The 21536-nt window shown below is 37.1% G+C and overlaps 1 protein-coding gene across 3 annotated transcripts in view; it reads right to left on the bottom strand.

Annotated features, from left to right (window-relative positions):
• TMEM131 (transmembrane protein 131) overlaps positions 1-21536 on the bottom strand; it is a 225142-nt gene that overhangs the window by 51389 nt on the left and 152217 nt on the right. For 2 of the 3 annotated variants that reach the window (XM_047743793.1, XM_047743792.1), the window contains exons 8-17: positions 21371-21451; positions 18982-19132; positions 18822-18878; positions 17539-17600; positions 6617-6725; positions 3859-3967; positions 2896-3049; positions 2632-2802; positions 1042-1152; positions 811-949 (exon numbers count right to left, since the gene is read on the bottom strand). In XM_047743793.1, coding sequence (XP_047599749.1) covers positions 811-949; positions 1042-1152; positions 2632-2802; positions 2896-3049; positions 3859-3967; positions 6617-6725; positions 17539-17600; positions 18822-18878; positions 18982-19132; positions 21371-21451 — 1144 coding nt within the window. The remainder of the gene's footprint in view (positions 1-810; positions 950-1041; positions 1153-2631; positions 2803-2895; positions 3050-3858; positions 3968-6616; positions 6726-17538; positions 17601-18821; positions 18879-18981; positions 19133-21370; positions 21452-21536) is intronic. The other variant, XM_047743791.1, reaches the window with a different exon arrangement.

Raw genomic sequence — 21536 nt, 5'->3', positions numbered from 1 at the left:
AGTGGTACATAGTGCCAAAATGCCCTCCAAAATCGTTATTTTGGAGGGTCCTTCTGGCACAAACTATTTAAATAAATTTTTATAGCTGATGGCATCCCATGGAAGCATATTTGCCAACCATCTCTGTGCATAGGGACATTCTCTCTTTCTTTTATAAGACTGTCACAAGAAGTTCTATCCTTAACTTACAGATGAGGTATGTTACGCTCCTTCTCACATAAGGTAACTCTCCTAGTTCTGTTGTGAATTGGTATAAACTCCAAGTTCCACTTTCAGTAGTGGTAAGGCCTTTGACTGATATATCTGTTTTCTCTTGTTTCATGCTCTTTTATGACCAATTGTACCTATTTCTAAGACAGAGTTGAAGTACATGGGCAGATCTACAAAGGGATCAAACAAGGTTTGTCTCACTTACGGAAAATGGTCCAGAAATATTCTGTATAACTAAAAGCACTTTCTACCAATGCAAAGGGCTATCTCTTTGGCCAAGTAAATTCAAGGAACACAGGGTTAGTGTAGTACCAATGGGAACTTCTCTTGTAATGACACTTGTGTTACAAAGATCATTTAAATTTTCTTTGTTATGGAACTTTTATGACAAGCTAGAACTTAACTCCTTTGGGTTTCAAGTGCCCTCATCATAAAAGAAGGGAGTTGAAGTAGATTATCTACAAGAACCTTTTAATATCAAATAACTGATGCTATTAAGAGTCTCATAAAAACATTAGTTCAAGTATGTGTCGTAGGAATAGTCTTTTATTTGGGGTTTAAACATACAACTAAGTTTAAGGAAACAATAAGAAAGTTTGCTTACTGATGACTGGTCTGATAAAGATGACTTTTCTAATTCCGGAAGGCTTGCAATTATTGTAGTTCTGTTGCCTCTTTCAGTAGCTACCAGTTCTATTGATAAACCGTCTCCTATAATGTGCCAACTTTTTATAGCCAACTTAAAAAAAGAGAAAGATATGAAAGGGATTACTGTAGCTCTAGCATAAAATCCTTAAATGTGACTTAGAATAAAAACAAATTTTTTTTTACCTCAATTGGATTGCTGTTTATAATTGCAAATAAAATATTACTTGCTTCTGTAGCACTCAATATGCCAAAATCTATGAATCGTTCCTCTATTTTGGGGGGTAATACAAAGTACTGGAAAGATATTAAAAAAAAAAGATTAAACATTAAATCACACTTATATAAAAGCATGTTATCAAGAGAAAGTAGCTATATGAACATACTAAGGTTTCTATATTTTATGGCAATATATACATAGATACAAATATATAAAATATAATTAAGAATTCTGTACAATGAAGTATTTTCAGTAATTAGAAATGAAGACATTCATAGTCTCTACAGAATAACTATTTCTCTTCTAAAGACCCATAAAAGAAGCAGGAAGCTAAAGTACTAGGTACAGGTAAGTAGAGCCCCCGAGCTTAGGCAAAAAGTCCTTGGTCTTAGTAAAGAACGTATTCATGAGAGCAGCCAAAAATGTGTAATCACTCAAGCAAAACAAATGAAGGGGAAGTCTCCTCAGCTCTTAAATTCTTACTGATGTTGACTTTTTAGAGAACTACATCTCTATATGTTCTAATTTTCATTTTATCTTTCTTATCTTTCTTACCAGTTTTATTTATTTTTATTTTTAAAAAATTTTTTTAAAGATTTTATTTATTTATTTGACAGACAGAGATCACAAGTAGGCAGAGGCAGAGAGAGAGAGGAGGAAGTAGGCTCCCTGCCGAGCAGAGAGCCCGATGTGGGGCTCGATCCCAGGACCCTGGGATCATGACCTGAGCCGAAGGCAGAGGCTTTAACTCACTGAGCCACCCAGGCGCCCCACCAGTTTTATTTCTTATCTAAAGTTCTTTCATTGATTATCCTAAGGATAGCTTAGTTTAGACCCCCGCCTGCCTCGGCTTCTTTTCTGTATTAGACTGACCTTTATTCTTTTCTGCTATTTCAACTGTGTGTCTGTATTACCACCTCTCTTATTATTTGGTTCTTTTCTTCATGCTGTATTTCCAGATTCTTTTTTTTTTTTTTTTAAGATTTATTTATTTGACAGAGATTACAAGTCAGTAGAGAGTTGGGCAGAGAGAGAGAGGAAGAAGCAGGCTCCCCGCTGAGCAGAGAGCCTGATCCGGAGCTCGATCCCAGGACCCTGGGATCATGACCTGAGCCGAAGGCAGAGGCTTTAACCCACTGAGCCACCCAGGCGCCCCTGTATTTCCTGATTTTGGTCACCACCTCCTTAAATAGTTTCCTCTTTGCCCTCCTTGTATTATTATTACTTTTTTTTGCGTATTATTTTCTTCCACTTAGTTTGTTTTCAGTTTCCCCGTGACTATAACTGTTTAAAAGAAAAACCAAGAGAAAGCACAATGTGGAAAAGATCTAAATGCCAGCTGTTACAAAAGGACTGAACTGTGACCCTACAAGAGATGGCTACTGGGAAGGGTGAAAACGAGTTACCTTGAAAGTACTAAGAGGAGAGATTAGAGCAACTTGTAGAGCTCAGAAAACGGCAAAGTTTAAGCACGTACAAAATGATCGCCTAATAATACCTGAACACAAAAAAGATTGGCTGGGAGCTTAAATGTTAAAGGTAGACGACATACTTACATCTAAAAAGCCTGTATATACTCGCACAGGTAAATGAAATTTAGAAGCATTGGTAATAAGTAAAATATTGTTATCTATGTGCATGGACAATGTGGAGGGCATAAAAAACAGAGTAAAAATGTATCCTGATTCGTTTGGGAGAATTAAGACTGGTTTGCTGAAGTTGTGAACCTAGGAAATGAGGGGAGAGAAAAAAACAATGGGTCAGCATCACCTAGTTGGTAGATCAATAAAATGAAGAATATGGGGGGGTCCCAGACATACTTTAAACATTGTTTTAGCTTCTTCTGGTAGCAACACATCATGAATGAGGATAGCAAAGCTGAAAGTGTTAGTCAGGTAAATTGGCCTTTCCACAGGGTCAGCAGGACTGTCTCGGATGTGAAATAATGTGGCAGCATGATCAAATCCCAAATAACTATTTGAAAAAACATAAACAAAATAAATCATTTTTATCTCTATGCGTTAATTTAAAATCCAAGTTCTTTTGTTGTATTAATTTTACATTTAGCATTAAAGACTGTTATTGGAGAATCAGAACTATGAATATTTTAGAGCTTGAGCACACGATTTAAAACAAACCTTAGACTGCAAAATACTGACATGTAACATAAAGAATTATTCTCTATTGAATTATATGCAATTGAATAATTAAAAATCAAGAACGTATTAACAGAAAGTTTTAAGCTACTTAAAAAAGATCATGTTTATCATTTAACTGTGACCAGCTTTGTTAAAATGAGTTCCTACCAAGTTGCATATTAAACTATTATTGTTTTAAGTACAATAAAAAATGAACTACATTGTATTATTGCCCATTTATAAAAAGTTGCAATGCTAGAACACTGTTTATGAGTTTATAAACAAATATAAACGATTTTGTTTCAAGTGACAATATGCTTTAATAACAAAACACAACCACTTGTATGTTACAAAAGGAATTACAGAAAGGAAATAGCTCCAATGATTTAAATGTTATTTAAAAATCATAGATTGCTTTTTCTGTTATTACTGAATCACTAAGACTTCATTTAAGCCCAAATCATATTATCCCATTTACCTTTTTCTTCTAAAAAAGTAATAACTATGAAGTGTAAGTTGTTTTTCTAATAGTAATTCCAGGGGGTTCATGTGAATTTGGTTATTACTTTTGCTAAGATCAATTAGTAGAAAAACAATTTACCGATTAGCAAAAAGTTGTAAAGCTTATTTTAAAGAGAAACTCACCCATCTAAAACTTCTGCCTGATATGGTATTTCGAGTTTAGAATAACTCTTTTCCTTTGCTTTAACAGTTATTTTCCCAGAAAACTGAGATGGTTTTTTTGCCTTTGATGCTAAAAGGAAACATAAAAAATAATCTCTGTCACCTTTTGCTATGAGAGTTTCTACAGAGGTTGAGAGTGACTACAGACTAACAAAATCTTTAAAAAACAAAGTTGAGCTTTCAGATTGGCAAACAGACTCTGACAACATTTTACATCAAATTATCACATTTTTCATCCAAAAAAGGGAGAAATATTTTAATTTTCCTGTAATGGGATTAAACAGACAAGGAATTAGCAAGTGAACCTAACTGAGGAAGAAAAAAAACAGTTATTTGAGCTGCTTCCATGGAGCCTGAAGCTACGGCTTTCCTTATACCAGTGCTTTTCACACTGGGCTCTACTAACATTTTGGACCAGGTTAGTACCTTCTGGGGTGCAGGGGCTGCCTGTCCTGGGCACTGGAGGATGCTCAGCTGCATCCCAGGCCCCTAGACAGCAGTAGCAGCCCCCCAGATGAGACAACCAGCAATGTCTGTGGACACTGCTGAATGTCCCCTGGCCTGGGAAGCAAAACCAGCTCCCACTGAGAACCACTGGTTTACAGCTGTATCAAGAACTAACTAACATTCATTGTATGCCAGAGCCGTGTTATAAATATCAGTAAAGTGTCATGGAACAAAAAGTGTCAGGAGCTGCGAGCTCTGACTTCCTGTATTAGCCAAGCCTAACTCAAGAGTGTTAAGCCATCATACTGTCCTCAGAGGTGAAGTAAAATCTTTAAATTTTGTAGCATTATGAATAATTCCATCTGGAATTACAGAAATAGATGCAGTTGGATCCATTCTTGGTACCCATTAGATGTTCTTTTCAAAGCAAATATAGAAGCTGTTTATCTTTATCCCACTTAAGGTAGTTTAGGAACACTTCTAGTTAGGAGAACTTTATGTGAGCTCTGCAAATGTGTGTTACCCAACGTTAGCACAAAGAAAGAAAAATAAAAAAGATAGTATGACATCTAGTATATGGCTATGAACAGACAGTGATTTCAGATTTTTAAAACTTGCATTAATCCTCATTTCTTTCTGTTTGCTGTGTAGCCCTTGCTGGGCTCATTATCTTAGGAGGCTGTACAATATTCCCACCATGCACCGGGGTGGTAGGAGGGAAGGTGGGAGGTGAAAGGTGGAAGGATTTTCCCATGATGATTAAAAACCACGTTTAAGAAATGTAGCATTGGTTTAAAAGATGCTTTTCCTTTTATTAATATTACATAATTTAAGAAATACTTTTTTTTTAAATTTTTATTTTTATTTTATTATTATTATTTTTTTCAGCATAACAGTAAGAAATACTTTTTTTAGAGCCTGTGATCTCAGAAGAACTAAAGGTTCTGACATTCATTTATCTCAAGAAGGGAAACATTCACTGGGTTGTCGATTCAGGAGCTGGAGAAGAAGAGCTTGGGAGAACTATACACCACACCTGCTCTTGGTGCATACTCCCCCACTGCCTGAATTTATCAGAAGGATGGATCCTGAAAGTTCTCAGGTTCAGGATACTACCAGCTGCTCTTCTTGTTGAGAGAAGAGAAGGCACTCAGTGATGCTGATACTGGTAGACATGACTGTGGTACTCCAGCAACACAGAAGACAATTTATCACAGATTTGGAAGTAACTGGGGCATCAAAACCTTCTACAATACTATTTCCTGAGAGCTGGGTTATGAAAGTATGCCACATATTTAATCTTGTTTCTTCAGGAGTTTTCTCTGAGCTCATAAGTTGAACACTAAAGCTTGGCACCCAGCCTGTGCACTGCTCCAGAACCTCCCCAGAGCTCTTCATGTACAAGGAGTAAGCACAGATGCTCTTACAAACACTGTGCAGAGTCTTCCAGTATTCTGCTACACTCGGTAGGGCAGAGTGATCAAATGCTCTTTTCTGATGAGGAGTTAGCTGTGAAATGTGGGCTATGAGTGGAGGTGGCTTCATCATAAAGCTGAAGTGTAAGCTTCAGGGCTCCTCATTTGCAAGGGCCCTTATGAGAAGAGTCCCATTTGAGTGTCAGTTCTCATTAAGTACAGCTAAGTAGCCACTAAATCACTATTTAAAAATGTCTGTGACAGCAAACTCAATAAATGTTCTAGTAAAGTGGGCAAAGCTGAATAAGAACATGCTATTAAAATATGGTAAAGTCTGGGTCAACATTTCAAATGTTAAAATATATAATATACATGTCTGAAATAATAGTTCTCTAATTTGACAATGCTATCATGAAGGCTATTATTTTAGGTTAGGCAGAACTGTCTGCCTTGTTTTAAAAGCCAATATGTGAAACTGTTACAGAGAATACTTTATTTCTAGTCTCAAATTCAAACACACTTCTGAAATCCAAATACATTACCACTCAATTACAAAAAATAATGACTTCATCATTAAGGCAAACCTTATTAGGTATATATGTGAAAACCCAGATTACAAAAATTTAATTCTAATCCTAATGTATTTACTAATACTAATTGCAGTTTATAAACTTGCATTTTCTTTCATGTAGCAACCAAATAAGAGTTTGTGATGGTTTATAAGATAAACCAACCTAAGCAGTAATATAAAATCTGACTGTAAATGGTCAGTGTTTCTACCCTAAGATATCAATATACATGCTTCTGGATGATCAAAATAAGATCACTTCAGTAGAGAGAGAAAGCTGAATACTTACCATCAAAACTAATACTTGCAACCTTGGTATATTTACTTTCTGAAGCTTTCAATGTAATTGGTTTAAAGTGTACCGTTATAGCGTCATTTTGTGGTGTAGGTCGAACACTCTGCAAACAGAAAAATATATACAGTCTTATTTTAGTCTAATGGCTCAGTTACTTTATACTGGAGAGTGTACTGAAAAGTGAGGCAGAATCAAAATTGGAAAAGTTTTACTTTATGTGCTCCCTTTAAATAGAACAGGCCAAACTGACAAAAGTTCACATTAATGTCATTAGAGTATCTCCACGAGTGCTGGGTGTTGTACATAAACAATGAATCTTGGAACACTGCATCAAAACCTAATGATGTATTTTATGGTGACTAACATAACACAATTAAAAGAAAAGAATCTTCATGAAATAAAATGATGGCTAGAGGAAAAGTGTATGATAGGTGAGTGTAAAAATCTAGAGACAAACTAGTACACTAGGTATGAATACATAAAACAGAAAAGTATTTTCTAAACAAGTGCCCAGTTCATATTAAGAGAGGAGGAGACGTGAAGATTTACGATAGGGTCCTTCTTAAAGAACTCCACAATAACAAATGTAATATCCTGACTATATGAAGAATGAACATGAATTTGGGAGCCGGTACCCCTTTGCCAGTAGTTTTGCAGATCCCACTTTTGGTGGTACTTTCTCTGTGTCTCTAGGGCATGGCTGTGCAAGTGAGGCATGCTGCTGTTACTGTACAGGGCTGTGCTCCCAGCTGTGGGCCTGAGCAATGGGGAGGACTGAAGGGCTGTGTAGCTCAGAGAGGTCAGAACAGTTTTAATTTAAAAAATCAGATCTTTCTATTCACCAACTAAACCTATAATAACAAACACAGTAAAAGTTTGTAGTTTTGGAGCAAGCTAGAAAAATAAATGCATTTTAAGGTGCAGTTACCCTTTTTTTTTTTTTTAATATTACATTTGTTTATTTGAGAGAGAGAGAGAGAGAGAGAGAGAGAGAGAGACAAGCGGGTGAATGGGCAGAGGGAGAAGCGGACTCCCGGCTGAGCAGGGTGCCTGATGCGAGGCTCAATCCCAGGAGCCCAGGATCATGATCTGAGCTAAGGGAAGACACTTAACTGAATGGGCCACCCAGGCGCCCCGTTAGGGTAGTTTTTTTTTTTTTTAATCTTTACTGACACAAAGCATTTTTCATTGGAAAGAACAAAGATCCCAACCTGCTTCCCTGTTTTACAGATGAAGAGAATCTTACAGTACGGAGAGATGTTTCAATACCTAGGCATCAAGAAGTGGGGCTGGAAACCGGGTGTCCTGACTTGATCCAGGGTCTGGGCCCTTTACTTGGCATCCTACTGCCTAAATATGTGTCAATGAAGTCATGGTACTGTATACAAATCTTGATCAATAATATTCCTTTAGAATTCAATTTGAATCTTACTTGGGTCTCGAAACCTTTCTAGGGTTTTTGCTGAATTTTCAGGGGCTTCCTGAACTTGTTGTCAAAGCCTGATGCTTCCCATAGAAAGAACTTCTGTGACACTCACCAGGTGTACCTGCTAACACGGGCACAGTCAGAGCCCTGCAGGTCATGAAGTTCTTCCCCCGGCTCCCTACCCACCCTTCCAGTTGATCTGTAAAAGTGGAAATCTGACTAAACCGAATGAAGGGCAGTTGCAGGAAGGCACAAGAAGCGCCTGAGAGGAGTATGAAGAAAAACTCTTTTTGCATTGTGTCCGTGATCCAAGGGAACAAAGCTGGTTATACACATGATGATTAAATGGTGAGGTATCTCCCTTCTCACTGCTGTTTGTCTTTATTGGACCTGACGGTGGTTCTGCAGTTCTGAGCTGGAAATCATAATAGCCTGCCTGAGCTCTTGGCCCCAGGCTCTCTCAGTAGTTTATCTTTCTTCTGAATTTCTCATTTGTTTTTGAATCTCTAATTGGAGCTGCAAGTGGGTTTGTTCATATTGATATATTTATTATCAATAAGCTTGCTGTTAGTAGCAATCATTTAAAATACAAATCCCTTCCTTCCTTGAAGGCTGTGGGTGCATGTGTGTGTTATTTTTAAGAATAAAACAACGCAGTTTCACCTGTGACATAAACTACAAAATGGAAAGGTCTCATATACTATACTACTACATTAACACTTCTTCCAAAAGAATGGAAAGCAGTACAGAAGTATATGTGACAGTCCCATAGTGATGGGTTTATGCACAAAGAAGAAAATAACTATTTAAGTAGAAGTGTCAGTTTGAGTAAGCTGCCCATCTACTCTGGGCCTTATTTTTCCTGCTTGAAAACACCAGGGTTGGATTAAGTATTTTCTCAGATTCCATCTATCTACAAAGTTTTGTGATTCTATTAATTTTGTTCTTTATTCAAATGAGCCACTTTTCTCCTGAGGTCGAGATTTGTTAGAGAGATGATCAGATAAAGCTCTGTAGTTTGCAGAGGACTGTTACATGCTCTACTGAACGCGACAGAGCAGCAACGAAATCTTGACCATTTTCAAACATGCCTAAGGTGGCAGTTGAGTAGGAACAACCACAACACTTTTTGAGTGTTATCAGCCTGCACAAACCAGAAATAGCTAAGCAATGATATTTATTAAAATACAGTCACTCTAAGTTGTTGGTGGGAATGCAAACTGGTGCAGCCCCTCTGGGAAACAGTATGGAGGTTCCTCAAAAAGTTAAAAGTAGAGCTGCCCTACGACCCAGCAATTGCACTATTTACCCCAAAGGATACAAACATAGTGATTCGAAGGGGCATCTGAACCCCAGTGTTTATAGTAGCAATGTTCACAATAGCCAAAATATGGAAAGAGCCCAGATGTCCACTGACAGATGAATGGATAAAGAGGTTGTATGTATGTACAATGGAATATTAATCAGCTATTAAAAAATAAATGAAATCTTGCCATTTGCAATGATGTGGATGGAACCAGAGGGTATTATGCTAAGCAAAGTCAGTCAGTGAGAGAAAGACAAATACCATATGCTTTCACTCGTATGTGGAATTTAAGAAACAAAACAGATGAACATAGGGGAAGGGAAGGAAAATAAAATAAGATGAAAACAGAAAGGGAGGCAAACCATAAGAGGCTCTTAACTATAAGAAACAAACTGAGGGCTGCTGGAGCAGAGGTGGGTCAGGGAATAGGGTAACTGGGTGATGGGCATTAAGGAGGGCACTTGATGTAATGAGCACTGGGTGTTATATGCAAATGATGAATCACTAAATTCTACCCCTGAAACTAATTACAATATATGTTAATTAAATTGAACTTAAATTAAAAATATACAGTCACTGTAAGAAGTAAGATCTTAGAATGCTTGATGAAAAAAGTTTTTCTTACATGAAACATATTACTTTAAGATTTTCCTTAGCAGAGGAAAATTTTTATATTCAGTATTATTACATATATAATATATATATGTATATATATTATAGCAATAGTAAGTATTTAATTGATTTGTGTTTTATACGAATGATCTGTTCACTTATTATCATTAAAAAAAAAACCAAACACCCAACCCTAAGCCAGTTAAAATTCATTTTCCAAGGAAACAAAAACACGGCCAAACAAACAAAACACTTAAATAGTTGGCTCATTCTGGTGGCTTTAAAGGAAAAATAATACATAATCATTAACTTGTATTAAGCATATTCACACTAACAATCTGTTTTAGTATCAGTCACTAACTGTTGCTTACTAAAGATAATTGAGAAGTGGAAAAAATTTGGCAAGATTTCCAGGAAAGGCAGCTTGCACATGTTCTAAATATAGTTCTAGCTTTTTCTCAGGATATTCATACCCAATTAAATCTCAGTAACTCTCAAGTAAGATTCAAAGGTCCAGGACACTCTAAAACTACTTACAAAAGCATATGAGCAAGTAAGGAAAAAACCTTTCAGAATATAACAATTGTATTTTTAACAGTAGCTACACAAATTCACTAAAGCTCACATCAAGTTGACAGTGGTAAAACTGACAAATATATCCGTGTTTCTTATTCATTATCAGTAAGGAAACTTTATGCAAATGTTCCTCTTAAGATCTCTTATACAAATGTATTCCATCATTTATACCACAGTAATGTTTTCTAAGTGTTGAGAAAAATCATATTCTCAGAGTTGCATTATACACCATCAATGTCAGGTAGGCTTGAACCAGGTATCTTGTCCAACTGCCGGTAAGAAACTTTTATTTTGAGACACTTGCTTTAGGGTTCCCATATCTAGAAAGATGAAGAGACTCTGAATTCCCTGAAGGGGAATTAAAAAACCCTCCAGCTTCTGATTAAGATGTTACATATCTGTGAAATGGACAGAGGCAGGGGCACTTTTAAAAATGTGTCAGTCTCGTGTGAGGTGATTTTGATTTCTATTTCCCTGATGCCGAGTGATATGGAGCACTTTTTCATGTGTCTGTTGGCCATCTGGATGTCTTCTTTGCAGAAATGTCTGTTCATGTCCTCTGCCCATTTCTTGATTGGATTATTTGTTCTTTGGGTGTTGAGTTTGCTAAGTTCTTTATAGATTTTGGACACGAGCCCTTTATCTAATATGTCATTTGCAAATATCTTCTCCCATCCTGTCAGTTGTCTTTTGGTTTTGTTAACTGTTTCCTTTGCTGTGCAAAAGCTTTTGATCTTGATAAAATCCCAATAGTTCATTTTTGTCCTTGCTTCCCTTGCCTTTGGCGATGTTCCTAGGAAGATGTTGCTGTGGCTGAGGTCGAAGAGGTTGCTGCCTGTGTTCTCCTCAAGGATTTGGATGGATTCCTGTCTCACATTGAGGTCCTTCATCCATTTTGAGTCTATTTTCGTGTGTGGTGTAAGGAAATGATCCAATTTCATTTTTCTGCATGTGGCCGTCCAATTTTCCCAACACCATTTATTGAAGAGGCTGTCTTTTTCCCATTGGACATTCTTTCCAGCTTTGTCGAAGATTAGTTGACCATAGAGTTAAGGGTTTATTTCTGGGCTCTCTATTCTGTTCCATTGATCTATGTGTCTGTTTTTGTGCCAGTCCATGCTGTCTTGATGATGACAGTCAGAATGGCTAAAATTAACAAGTCAGGAAATGACAGATGCTGGCGAGGATGCGGAGAAAGGGGAACCCTCCTACACTGTTGGTGGGAATGCAAGCTGGTGCAACCACTCTGGAAAACAGCATGGAGGTTCCTCAAAATGTTGAAAATAGAACTACCCTATGACCCAGCAATTGCACTGCTGGGTATTTACCCCAAAGATATAAACATAGTGATCCGAAGGGGCACGTGCACCCGAATGTTTATAGCAGCAATGTCTACAATAGCCAAACTATGGAAAGAACCTAGATGTCCATCAACAGACGAATGGATAAAGAAGATGTGGTATATATACACAATGGAATACTATGCAGCCATCAAAAGAAATGAAATCTTGCCATTTGCGACGACGTGGATGGAACTCGAGGGTATCATGCTTAGCGAAATAAGTCAATCGGAGAAAGACAACTATCATATGATCTCCCTGATATGAGGGAGAGGAGATGCAACATGGGGGGTTAAGGGGGTAGGAGAAGAGTAAATGAAACAAGATGGGATTGGGAGGGAGACAAACCATAAGTGACTCTTAATCTCACAAAACAAACTGAGGGTTGATGGGGGGAGGGGGATTAGGAGAGGGGGGGTGGGGTTATGGACATTGGGGAGGGTATGTGCTATGGCGAGTGCTGTGAAGTGTGTAAACCTGGCGATTCACAGACCTGTACCCCTGGGGATAAAAATATATTATATGTTTATAAAAAATAAAATTAAAAAAAAAAAAAAAGTGTCAGTCTCTATGTCTGGCATGCTATGCAGAAAGGGGAAAAAAAAACCTTAGGAAGCTCTCTTAAAACTCAGTTTCCATGGTAGATGGGCTTGTCCCCTGGCCGATAAGGTAAGCAGTCTAAGCTAACACCATCTCAAGTGGACCAGTGCAACAGACTCCTAACTCTACGTAGTGCGTTCTGCACGAAGTAGCTACTATGACCTTTTACAACACAGATGATGACCTTTACAAATCAGATGATGTCACTCCCTTATTTAAAATTCTGTAATTTGCTGTTGTACTTATAATAAAATCTAAACACTTCCCAAAGCCCAGAAAGCCATGATTAACTCTCTGGTCCTCACCTTATACATTCAACCCTTCCTTGTTTCCCATGACATCCAAAGCTGTTCCCGCCTCAGGCTTTTGCACTTGCTGTTCCCTTTGATGGGAACTTTCATCTGCCAGCTTCTCTTATGGGTGCCAACTGCTTACTCTTCAGTTATTACCTCAAACGTCAGCTCCTCAGAGACAACCTTATCTAAACCATCTCCCTCCCCCCACTTACATGCCATTCTGTTTCTTTTTTTGTTAGAACTTGGTTCAATTTACAATTATGTTGTATACTGGTCATCAGTCTCCCAGCTAAAAAGTGAGCTTAATAGGGGTGGAAACCTTGGTTGTTTGATTTACTGCTGTGTTCTCAGTACTTAGCACAGAAGCTGGCATATAGCTGACGCTCATTAAATATTTACTGGGTGAATAAAGGAAGAATGAATGAGGAAATATGACAAGACTACCAAAACACTGGCAAGTTTAGGCTCTGGATATTAGAAAAAATACATACACGGGTAGCTACAGATGCAGATATACAGACAGGTATTATAGATCAATAGGATTTTAGGAGAAATACTAAATATGAAATTAAAATGATATATTTGCAAAGACTTGATTGTTGTCATTATATACTAATATACTTTTAAGTAACTTGAGATTTTATGGTTGAAGAAGTCTTTAAAAAAAGTTGTTTTTTTTTTTAATTTCTTTTCAGCGTAACAGTATTCATTGTTTTTGCACCACACCCAGTGCTCCATGCAATCCGTGCCCTCTCTAATACCCACCACCTGGTTCCCCCAACCTCCTACCCGCCGCCCCTCCAAAACTCTCAGGTTGTTTTTCAGAGTCCATAGTCTCTCATGGTTCACCTCCCCTTCCAATTTCCCTCAACTCCCTTTTCCTCTCCATCTCCCCTTGTCCTCCATGCTATTTGTTATGCTCCACAAATAAGTGAAACCATATGATAGTTGACTCTCTCTGCTTGACTTATTTCACTTAGCATAATCTCTTCCAGTTTACCTTCTTTGGAAAATCAGAACCTGTGTATGTTATAGGACTGTTGTATTAAATAAGGTGATCCATGTATTAAATAAGGTAATCCATGTAAGAACCGAGCATAGTGCCTGACCCATAGTAAGAACAAAAATGTTGACTTATAATGTATCCTAAAACTCTAAGAAAAAGGAGGAACATGAGCCTCTTTCCTTCTCTTTTATAACTGAATTTCCTTCTCTTTCCTAACTATGGTATTTTTTCATTCATATTCTTATGATTGATAATTTCATTTTTAAGAAAATGTTTATGGAAAAAGGCATTTAAAAAACAAGATTTTATTTATTTATTTGTTAGAGAGAGCACAAGCAGGGGAGAGGCAGGCAGTGGGAGAAGTAGACACCCCCCTGAGCATGGAGTCTGATGCGGGGCTCTATCCCAGGACCCCAGGATCATGACCTGAGCTGAAGGCAGACACCTGGGTGACTGAGCCATCCAGGCGTCCCAAAAGACATTTGTTTTGGTCCGTTCACTGTATGTAAAAAGTTGGACAAAATTGCTTGGGCTAAGTAAAGTCATTTTCCCATCAAATCTCTAAACCCTCACATTTGGAGAAGTGACTGCAGGCGTCAAGTGTGCCCAACAAGAAAGCTCTCACAACAACCCTGCCCTGTGCAATGGCGTCCCAAGGACAGAAGAAACCAACCATGGACAAACAGCATGGAGAACACACAAAAATAAAAATTATCAGACATCTCGAACTGAGGCAACAGCCAGGTGATCCATCAGTGACAGTAGTGTCTGCCCTACAGGAGAAGAGCTGCCGTCTGCAGGAGAAGAGCTGCCATCTGCAGCACAAGAGGGATCTTCCAGTGTGCTGCCAGGAAGCTGTGCTAGGAGAGGCTTTCCCAGTGGAGAAAGCACTTGAGCTCACCCAAGAGAAAAAGGGCTGGGAGGAGTGGTGGATATACTAGTCGGATACAGTAAATGTGCTCTATGTAGCCAAATGGGCTAAAGAAGAAATCAGTATCAAAAAGTTCAAGGAAGGTAAGTAGGTTGTAGCCAACAGAATCTAAACAAATCTAGCAGAAGGAATTATATTCTATTATGGAGGAAACCCAGATAAACGAACTCAGAAATTTTTTTAACAAAAACAATCATAATTCTGGGTAAAGAAAGATTTTAAAATGTTAAATTTTAGTGGTACAGAGGCCTTTGCATTTCATTGACTGGTACAACCTAGAATGTGTGTGTGTTCATGGTTGGAGAGGGAACTCTAACAGATTTCTATTTTTTTAGTTTGCAAATGAGGATAATGGTATCAAGGGAACAAAGGGGTTCTCCTCTCTACCATCTTTACTCATCAGCTAAAGGATGTTTTAATGACAGACAAAGAAAAATAGAGAAAATTAACAAAACCAAAAATTAATTCTTTTAAAGATTTTATTTACTTACTTGACAAAGAAAGAGAGAGAGAGCAACAGACTCCCTGCCAAGGAGGCAGCCCAATGTAGGTAGGACTTGATCCCAGGATTGTGGGATCATGTGCTACCGAAGGCAGAGGCTTAACCAATGGAGCCACCCAGCTGCCCTCTTTCAAAGGATCAACAGAAGTGACAAACCTTTAGCTAGACTGACCAAAACCATCTTTAAATACAGAGACTAACTTACTAAAATCAAGAATGAAAAACGGGACATTGCTACCTACTTCACAGGGACAAAAGAATCATAAGGGAATACTATGAACACTGGTACACCAACCAATTAGAAACTTGAGACACAGTGACAAAATCTCTAGGAAGACAAAAGCCACTGAAAGTGAGGCAAGAAGAAACAGACAATCTGAATAGGCCTAAAGAGACTGAATTTTAAAACTTCCCACAAAGAGAAGCCCAGGTTCACAGGACATCATTGGTGAATTCTACCAAACATTTAAAAAGAGTTAACACCAGTTCTTCCAAACTCTTCCCAAAAATAGAAGAGGAGAGAATACTTCCCAACTCATTCTACTGGAAAACAACAATAACAAAACACAGCTACCTTTATAAGACAATAGGTATTTTAACATCAAACAAAGAAAACAAGTATATTATTACAGAACGGTCCTTGTCCAGAAGGGTGTTCATATTAACACACACATATAACTCACATCTTTATAAACATTTACACTGTTCTTCTTTTGCTCATTTTTCCATATACTTTGAAAATGTCAATATAGTTAAAGAGACAAAATCAGTCCCTAGCCCCTCAATATAGTAACAATCAGCATTACGTATTTAGGAAAACGTAATTAATTATTGCTAAAATAGGAATTACAAAGATATCATACAACAGAACTATTCACTGTAGTATTTTCTTATGTAAAAGGTCATTACTGGAGAACATGGTGAGTTCATTCCACAGAGACTTCGATGGTAATCTTTTAAAAAACGGAATCAAAAAAAGTTTTTTTAAAAGCAAGCATATAAAAATATTTCACTAAAACTGCTATTTAAAAAGAAAAATAACAAAACAAAGAGATATAATGCTGCTGTTCATACTGTTGTGTTTTGTTTCAATGGTACCAGGGTGGCCGGGTCAAAAGAGCTGTTCCTTGTCATCTGTGGTGGGGTCCCAACACGTAAGGACCCCCTGAGAAGGACGGGTGTGAATCACAGCAGACCCAGGCAACTGTACCACAGGTTTCTTTCAGCCTGCCAACAGTGGATAGGCAGGAACTCCAAGTGGGGCAGTTTCAGCCCAGAGTAGAGTCGGGGAAGCTCCCTACCAGACCCCATCTCCCTAGTTCTTCTACTTAGCAGCAAAAAATACTAGGTCAGACAGCAGGACACTTCCTGGACTATGATCAATGAGCACAGTTACTGTACATTAAAATATGGTTACCCGGGATGACCGTCTCTCGATCCCTCATTTAGGATTTGCAAACTCTCCTCTCTTTGGTCCATGATACCAGCTGGCTAAAAACTCTGGGTTTGGCCATGGATGGACAAAGGTCCCTAAGTCTCATGACTATTTGATGCATCTCATTTTATCAGAATTTTCTGATTTTAGGCTACTGACATTAGCACAAATTATAATAAAAATGTACTTTCTTTTTCCATTATTTCCTATATATGTATCTTCAGGACTTCACCAGGAGGTAAAGTTGTGGACCAAAGCAAAATTTGGGTCTCTCTCTCTTTTTTCCCCTAAAATCGTGTAATGGCTCCCCAATTCCACTGTAAGGCCTAAAATTCACTTGTTTCATGTGCATGTGTGAGGGGAAAAGACGACCATGGTTTGTAGTCTGCTATCTAGCATGCTGTAGTAGTTGCCAGTTAGAAGGATACTTTGGACAAATACTAACAGCATTCTCACATTACCTACCATATCTCTTTGCTTCAGTATTATTTCCCAACTCATCTGAACCCTTTCTACCCCTCTCTCTTTACTTACCCATACCTTACATCTAATAGCTAAACCTGATGGAATCATTATAACCCGTTCTTCTTTGCACATGGCACACATCCTAGGATTTATCAGAATCCATAAGCTTCTTAAATGACACCTAAAGAAGAAACTCAGGGACTTTGGTTCAGACTTGGCTTGGGGAAGATCATCGACTTTCCTTCTCATCTTTAAAGGTGGTTAGAGGAAGAACAGGTTTCTCACATCATACTTAGAACCCAACTACACTAGGCCACCATAAAACAGAATCATTTAGAAGAGGAGTTTAATTATTTTTAACTTTCTCTTAAGTTTAAAAACAGAGAATATATAAATTTGGAGAAAATAGATAAAAACTTACTGTTATTGGTACATCTTTTGTTCCTGAATTTAATAAATGAAGGTTTAAAACTTTTGGTAGATCTGTTAAAATTGAAGAAAAGAAATATTTCTTTAACATGTGTGCTTTACAGCAAGCTAGAATTTTTACCTTATTAGATATGAGACTGAACTTATTCTAGAACATGAAAAAGAACTACAATTACATTAGTAAAAAGAATGTGATCCTACCCAGCTCATAAGGATACAGTGTATTTACAAGAACCATGCCCTCCTAAATAACCAGAAAAACAAAACATAATTTTTTAGTGGAATTAGACATTATTACTAATCTTTCAGTTTTCCAGGAAAGCATAAGGAAGCAAATTAATAATGTGCAATGTGAAATTATCACATTAAAACCAAATCTAGTTTTCAAAAAGGGGTCTTCAATCCTAAACAACCAAATTCTAATTATACATGACCCACAGAAATCCCAAATTATAACTATTTCTATTTTTTTCTTAATAAATCCTTTAACTTGAGTGATTTCAATTTTAGAAATCGAATACTTTCTTTGAACATCTGGGGCAAATTTAACATTATGTTATTATAATATAACTGAATAATTAATGTTAATAATAAAATATTAATAAAATTAATAATAAAATGGCATAATCTACTTCTAAGAATCCAGAAATAGTTTATTTTTTATTTTACTATTTTTATTTTTTTAAAGATTTAAAAAATTTTTTTAAAAAAGATTTTATTTATTTATATTGACAGAAGAGAGAGAGAGAGAGAGAGAGAGAGAGATCGATCATACGTAGGCAGAGAGGCAGGCAGAGAGAGAGGGGGAAGCAGGCTCCCCGCTGAGCAGAGAGCCCGATGTGGGGCTCGATCCCAGGACCCTGACTTCATGACCCGAGCCGGAGGCAGAGGCTTAACCCACTGAGCCACCTAGGCACCCCTATTTTACTATTAAAAAAAAGATTCAGCATAACTGAATATGTGACAAACTAGATTAAAAAACTCAGAAACTATAACTTCTGCCTCATTGTTCTGTTTAGAAGACTTCACTTATCTCATGACCTTGCTTTCCCACCTGGTAGGCAATGGTGTCCCTCAGAGGAATGGGGTATGAACTCATGAGGGCTCGGAGTTCCCAACAGTAGGTTTCTATGAGATCGTGTAACTCACAAAGGTAACTCCCAAAGCTGAGTTACCAAAGAGTTAAAGAAGAGTCAGCCATTCAGCACTGTTCTGAACAGAGAGGTTTTTTTTTTTTTTTTAAAGACTTAGAAAAATACTGTCTCTTTTCTTTACCTTGTGTTCGTAGTGTACCAAAATCTAACATTTCGGTTGAGGAATAAATTCCAGGAGCTTGGAAAAGAGAAAAGTAAACCATTAGATTTTACTTTGCCCAGCGTAAGATGTACTAAAAACAAAACAAACACATTTGCAGCTCCTTCGGTTTTCTACTAACCTGTTGTAACTTCTACCTCAACAGGAAGAATGATAAACTCTGTGCTGTCTGAAGCATTCGTTTTTATTCTGATGAAGGCTGTGTGATTATCTGCTTCTCTGGATGAAAAGCTTGCTCTCATCACTCCCTTGGTTTCATAAGGAGGGATCTCCTGACAAGTTAACAGACCATATGTAGCACAGATTTTGTAATGTTCCAAAACCACCACAGTTTAGTGAATAAGATGAGAATGACTGAAAGATGCATTATTATTTTATATGCCTACTAAGAAAAAAACCACATTGCCATTTAAATATATTCCATGGATCGTAACACACCCCAATTCTGAAGAACATTAAATGTGAAAAAAAAGTGCATCTTAGAATTGACGAAGCATGATATAAAAAATCAAGCAAAGAAAAAAAATCATCTGGAAACAAACTGTCAGTTGCAAAATTATCATTAAAAGACTGAATTATTCTATAAATCATTTATTCTTTAACGTGATGTTTGCGTATACAATTCATTTCTAAAATTCTCTAACAAATAGACATATCACTATTGGAGGGAAATGCTTTTCCAGAAGTCTACAGAAATTTCTTTAAATAATAACTGAGAGAGCTCTTTAAATGAAAGTGTCCTTGCATTTAAAACTAAACACAACAAAGCTTCCCAGGCAATCGCAGTTCACCAACTGCTTTCAGTAAGACTCTTAGCAAGTAAGATAGCAAACATTTTCAGGCCTGGAACAACAGAACATTCAGAAATACACTAGAAGGAAGATTCATCAGGAAAAGAAAAATTTCTTTTTAGATGTACTTTTTCCTGGTTTTACAACAATCTGGCTTCCTTGGGACCACCAGAATTTCTCTCCACCCACCTTTTGGTATATTTGAGGAGATCCCTGTGATATAGAATTTACTGGTCTTCACTTACCTCTATTCTCTTAACTTTTTAGCCTCAAAGTAGGAAAGAAGTGATTGGAACCCTCCTGGGGCCACTAGAGATGCACCATCCACTTCCCCATCTCTAGGGAACTGACTGGTCTCTGGGCTTTTCTTATGTACACTGTAAATGGGCTGAGGGTGAGGTCAAGGCCAACTGACTTTTCTTACTCTAGGTTTGTAGGAATAAGAATAACTTTATCTTTTCTTGTAGCCACTGGGAGTCTTAAAACATTATGCCATCTCTGCTACCATTGATCACAGTTCTTAAATAATGAGAAATCTCAATTCTCTGATGTTTTTTTGTTACCAATTATATTTCACAGTAAATTCTTAGTTCTTCTATCTAGAATTAGAATACAAGTTGAATAGCTTATAGTTAATTCTCTGAAGCACTGTTTTAAATATGATTTCTCCCAAAGGCTTTTCAAACAATAACATAATTTCGAGATAAAATATTTTTGTGAAAGGATATACATGAACCATCCATTACATATTTCTATCTGCTAATGTGTTCCTGTATCGGAGGAGTTAACCAAATCCCTGACAAATCTGTTTCTAATTGCTCAAGTCAACATTCTAAAAATGTTCCCTCTGCATCCCTTCCTAGGATGAGACTGGTCAGAAGACAGAACAAGAGGCTAGGTGTGTTTAATAGAGCAATTAATAAATAAATTTGATATTCTGAATTTACTCATACCAGTAAAGTCTGTTATGTCCAATTATGGATGATAAGCGGTCTGAGTGCCCTCGGTACAAGAACTGCACCTCCTATGCTTTCCCCCTCTTTGATCAAGGTGTGGTAAATAACATTTAAAGAAAAACCCTCTGATGACAGGAAACTGTACAAATAAGGTAGTTGCTACATATTCACTGACTTGGCTAATATTTGCCAATATTCTCTAAGAAAAAGTGGTTCTCTAAGAATTGACACAAACTAGTATTGACTATTCAGTAATATTAAAGGTGGATGTAAATTACCTAAGAATTTAAAATGTTCTAAATTGTCACGAGGGCTTGACTACATTCTCTTTGAAAACGTCATCACTATCAACAATAAATCTGCATGTTCAATTCTCTATCTCAAACATATAATGGATCTTTCCCACAGGTTTTTTTTTTTAAATCTTGGAATAAAGCACATTATAAATGACTATATTCAGAGACAACATTACCCATATAATTCTATGAAAGAATAGTTGAAATCCCTTCCTTTTCACAGAGTGGGTTAAAGCTCCCACCAATTTTGTTCATTGCTCTTCCCAAAAATTACTACTTATACTTTTCTCTCCATGTATCATCTAATTTCCAAATATATCTGATGTAAGTTTAAAATTAAGATATAATTAAGGGAAAGTCACCCACATTTATACAGCTGATAAATGTGGTGTATAATTTCTGGTGTATTTAAGAACATAATTGGTTCCATGTGACCACATATGAGAGAAAAATACACCATCACTCACCCACAGTTTTCTGGTACCTCCTTGTTGACCCGTTGGAAGTTCTAGGTGAAGATCTCCTCCACTAGAGTACATTTCTACAACCTATGACAAAACAGCATGTGATGGTTAAGTTCAAAATCACATTCTCAATGCAACTGATTTGCTGTTAAACAGAAATACGTCTGAC

This window comes from Lutra lutra, chromosome 9, assembly GCF_902655055.1.
Source record: "Lutra lutra chromosome 9, mLutLut1.2, whole genome shotgun sequence".
Lineage (NCBI taxonomy): Eukaryota > Metazoa > Chordata > Mammalia > Carnivora > Mustelidae > Lutra > Lutra lutra.
The sequence above is the reverse complement of the archived record's forward strand: the minus strand, read 5'-3'. Positions and strand labels throughout refer to the sequence as shown.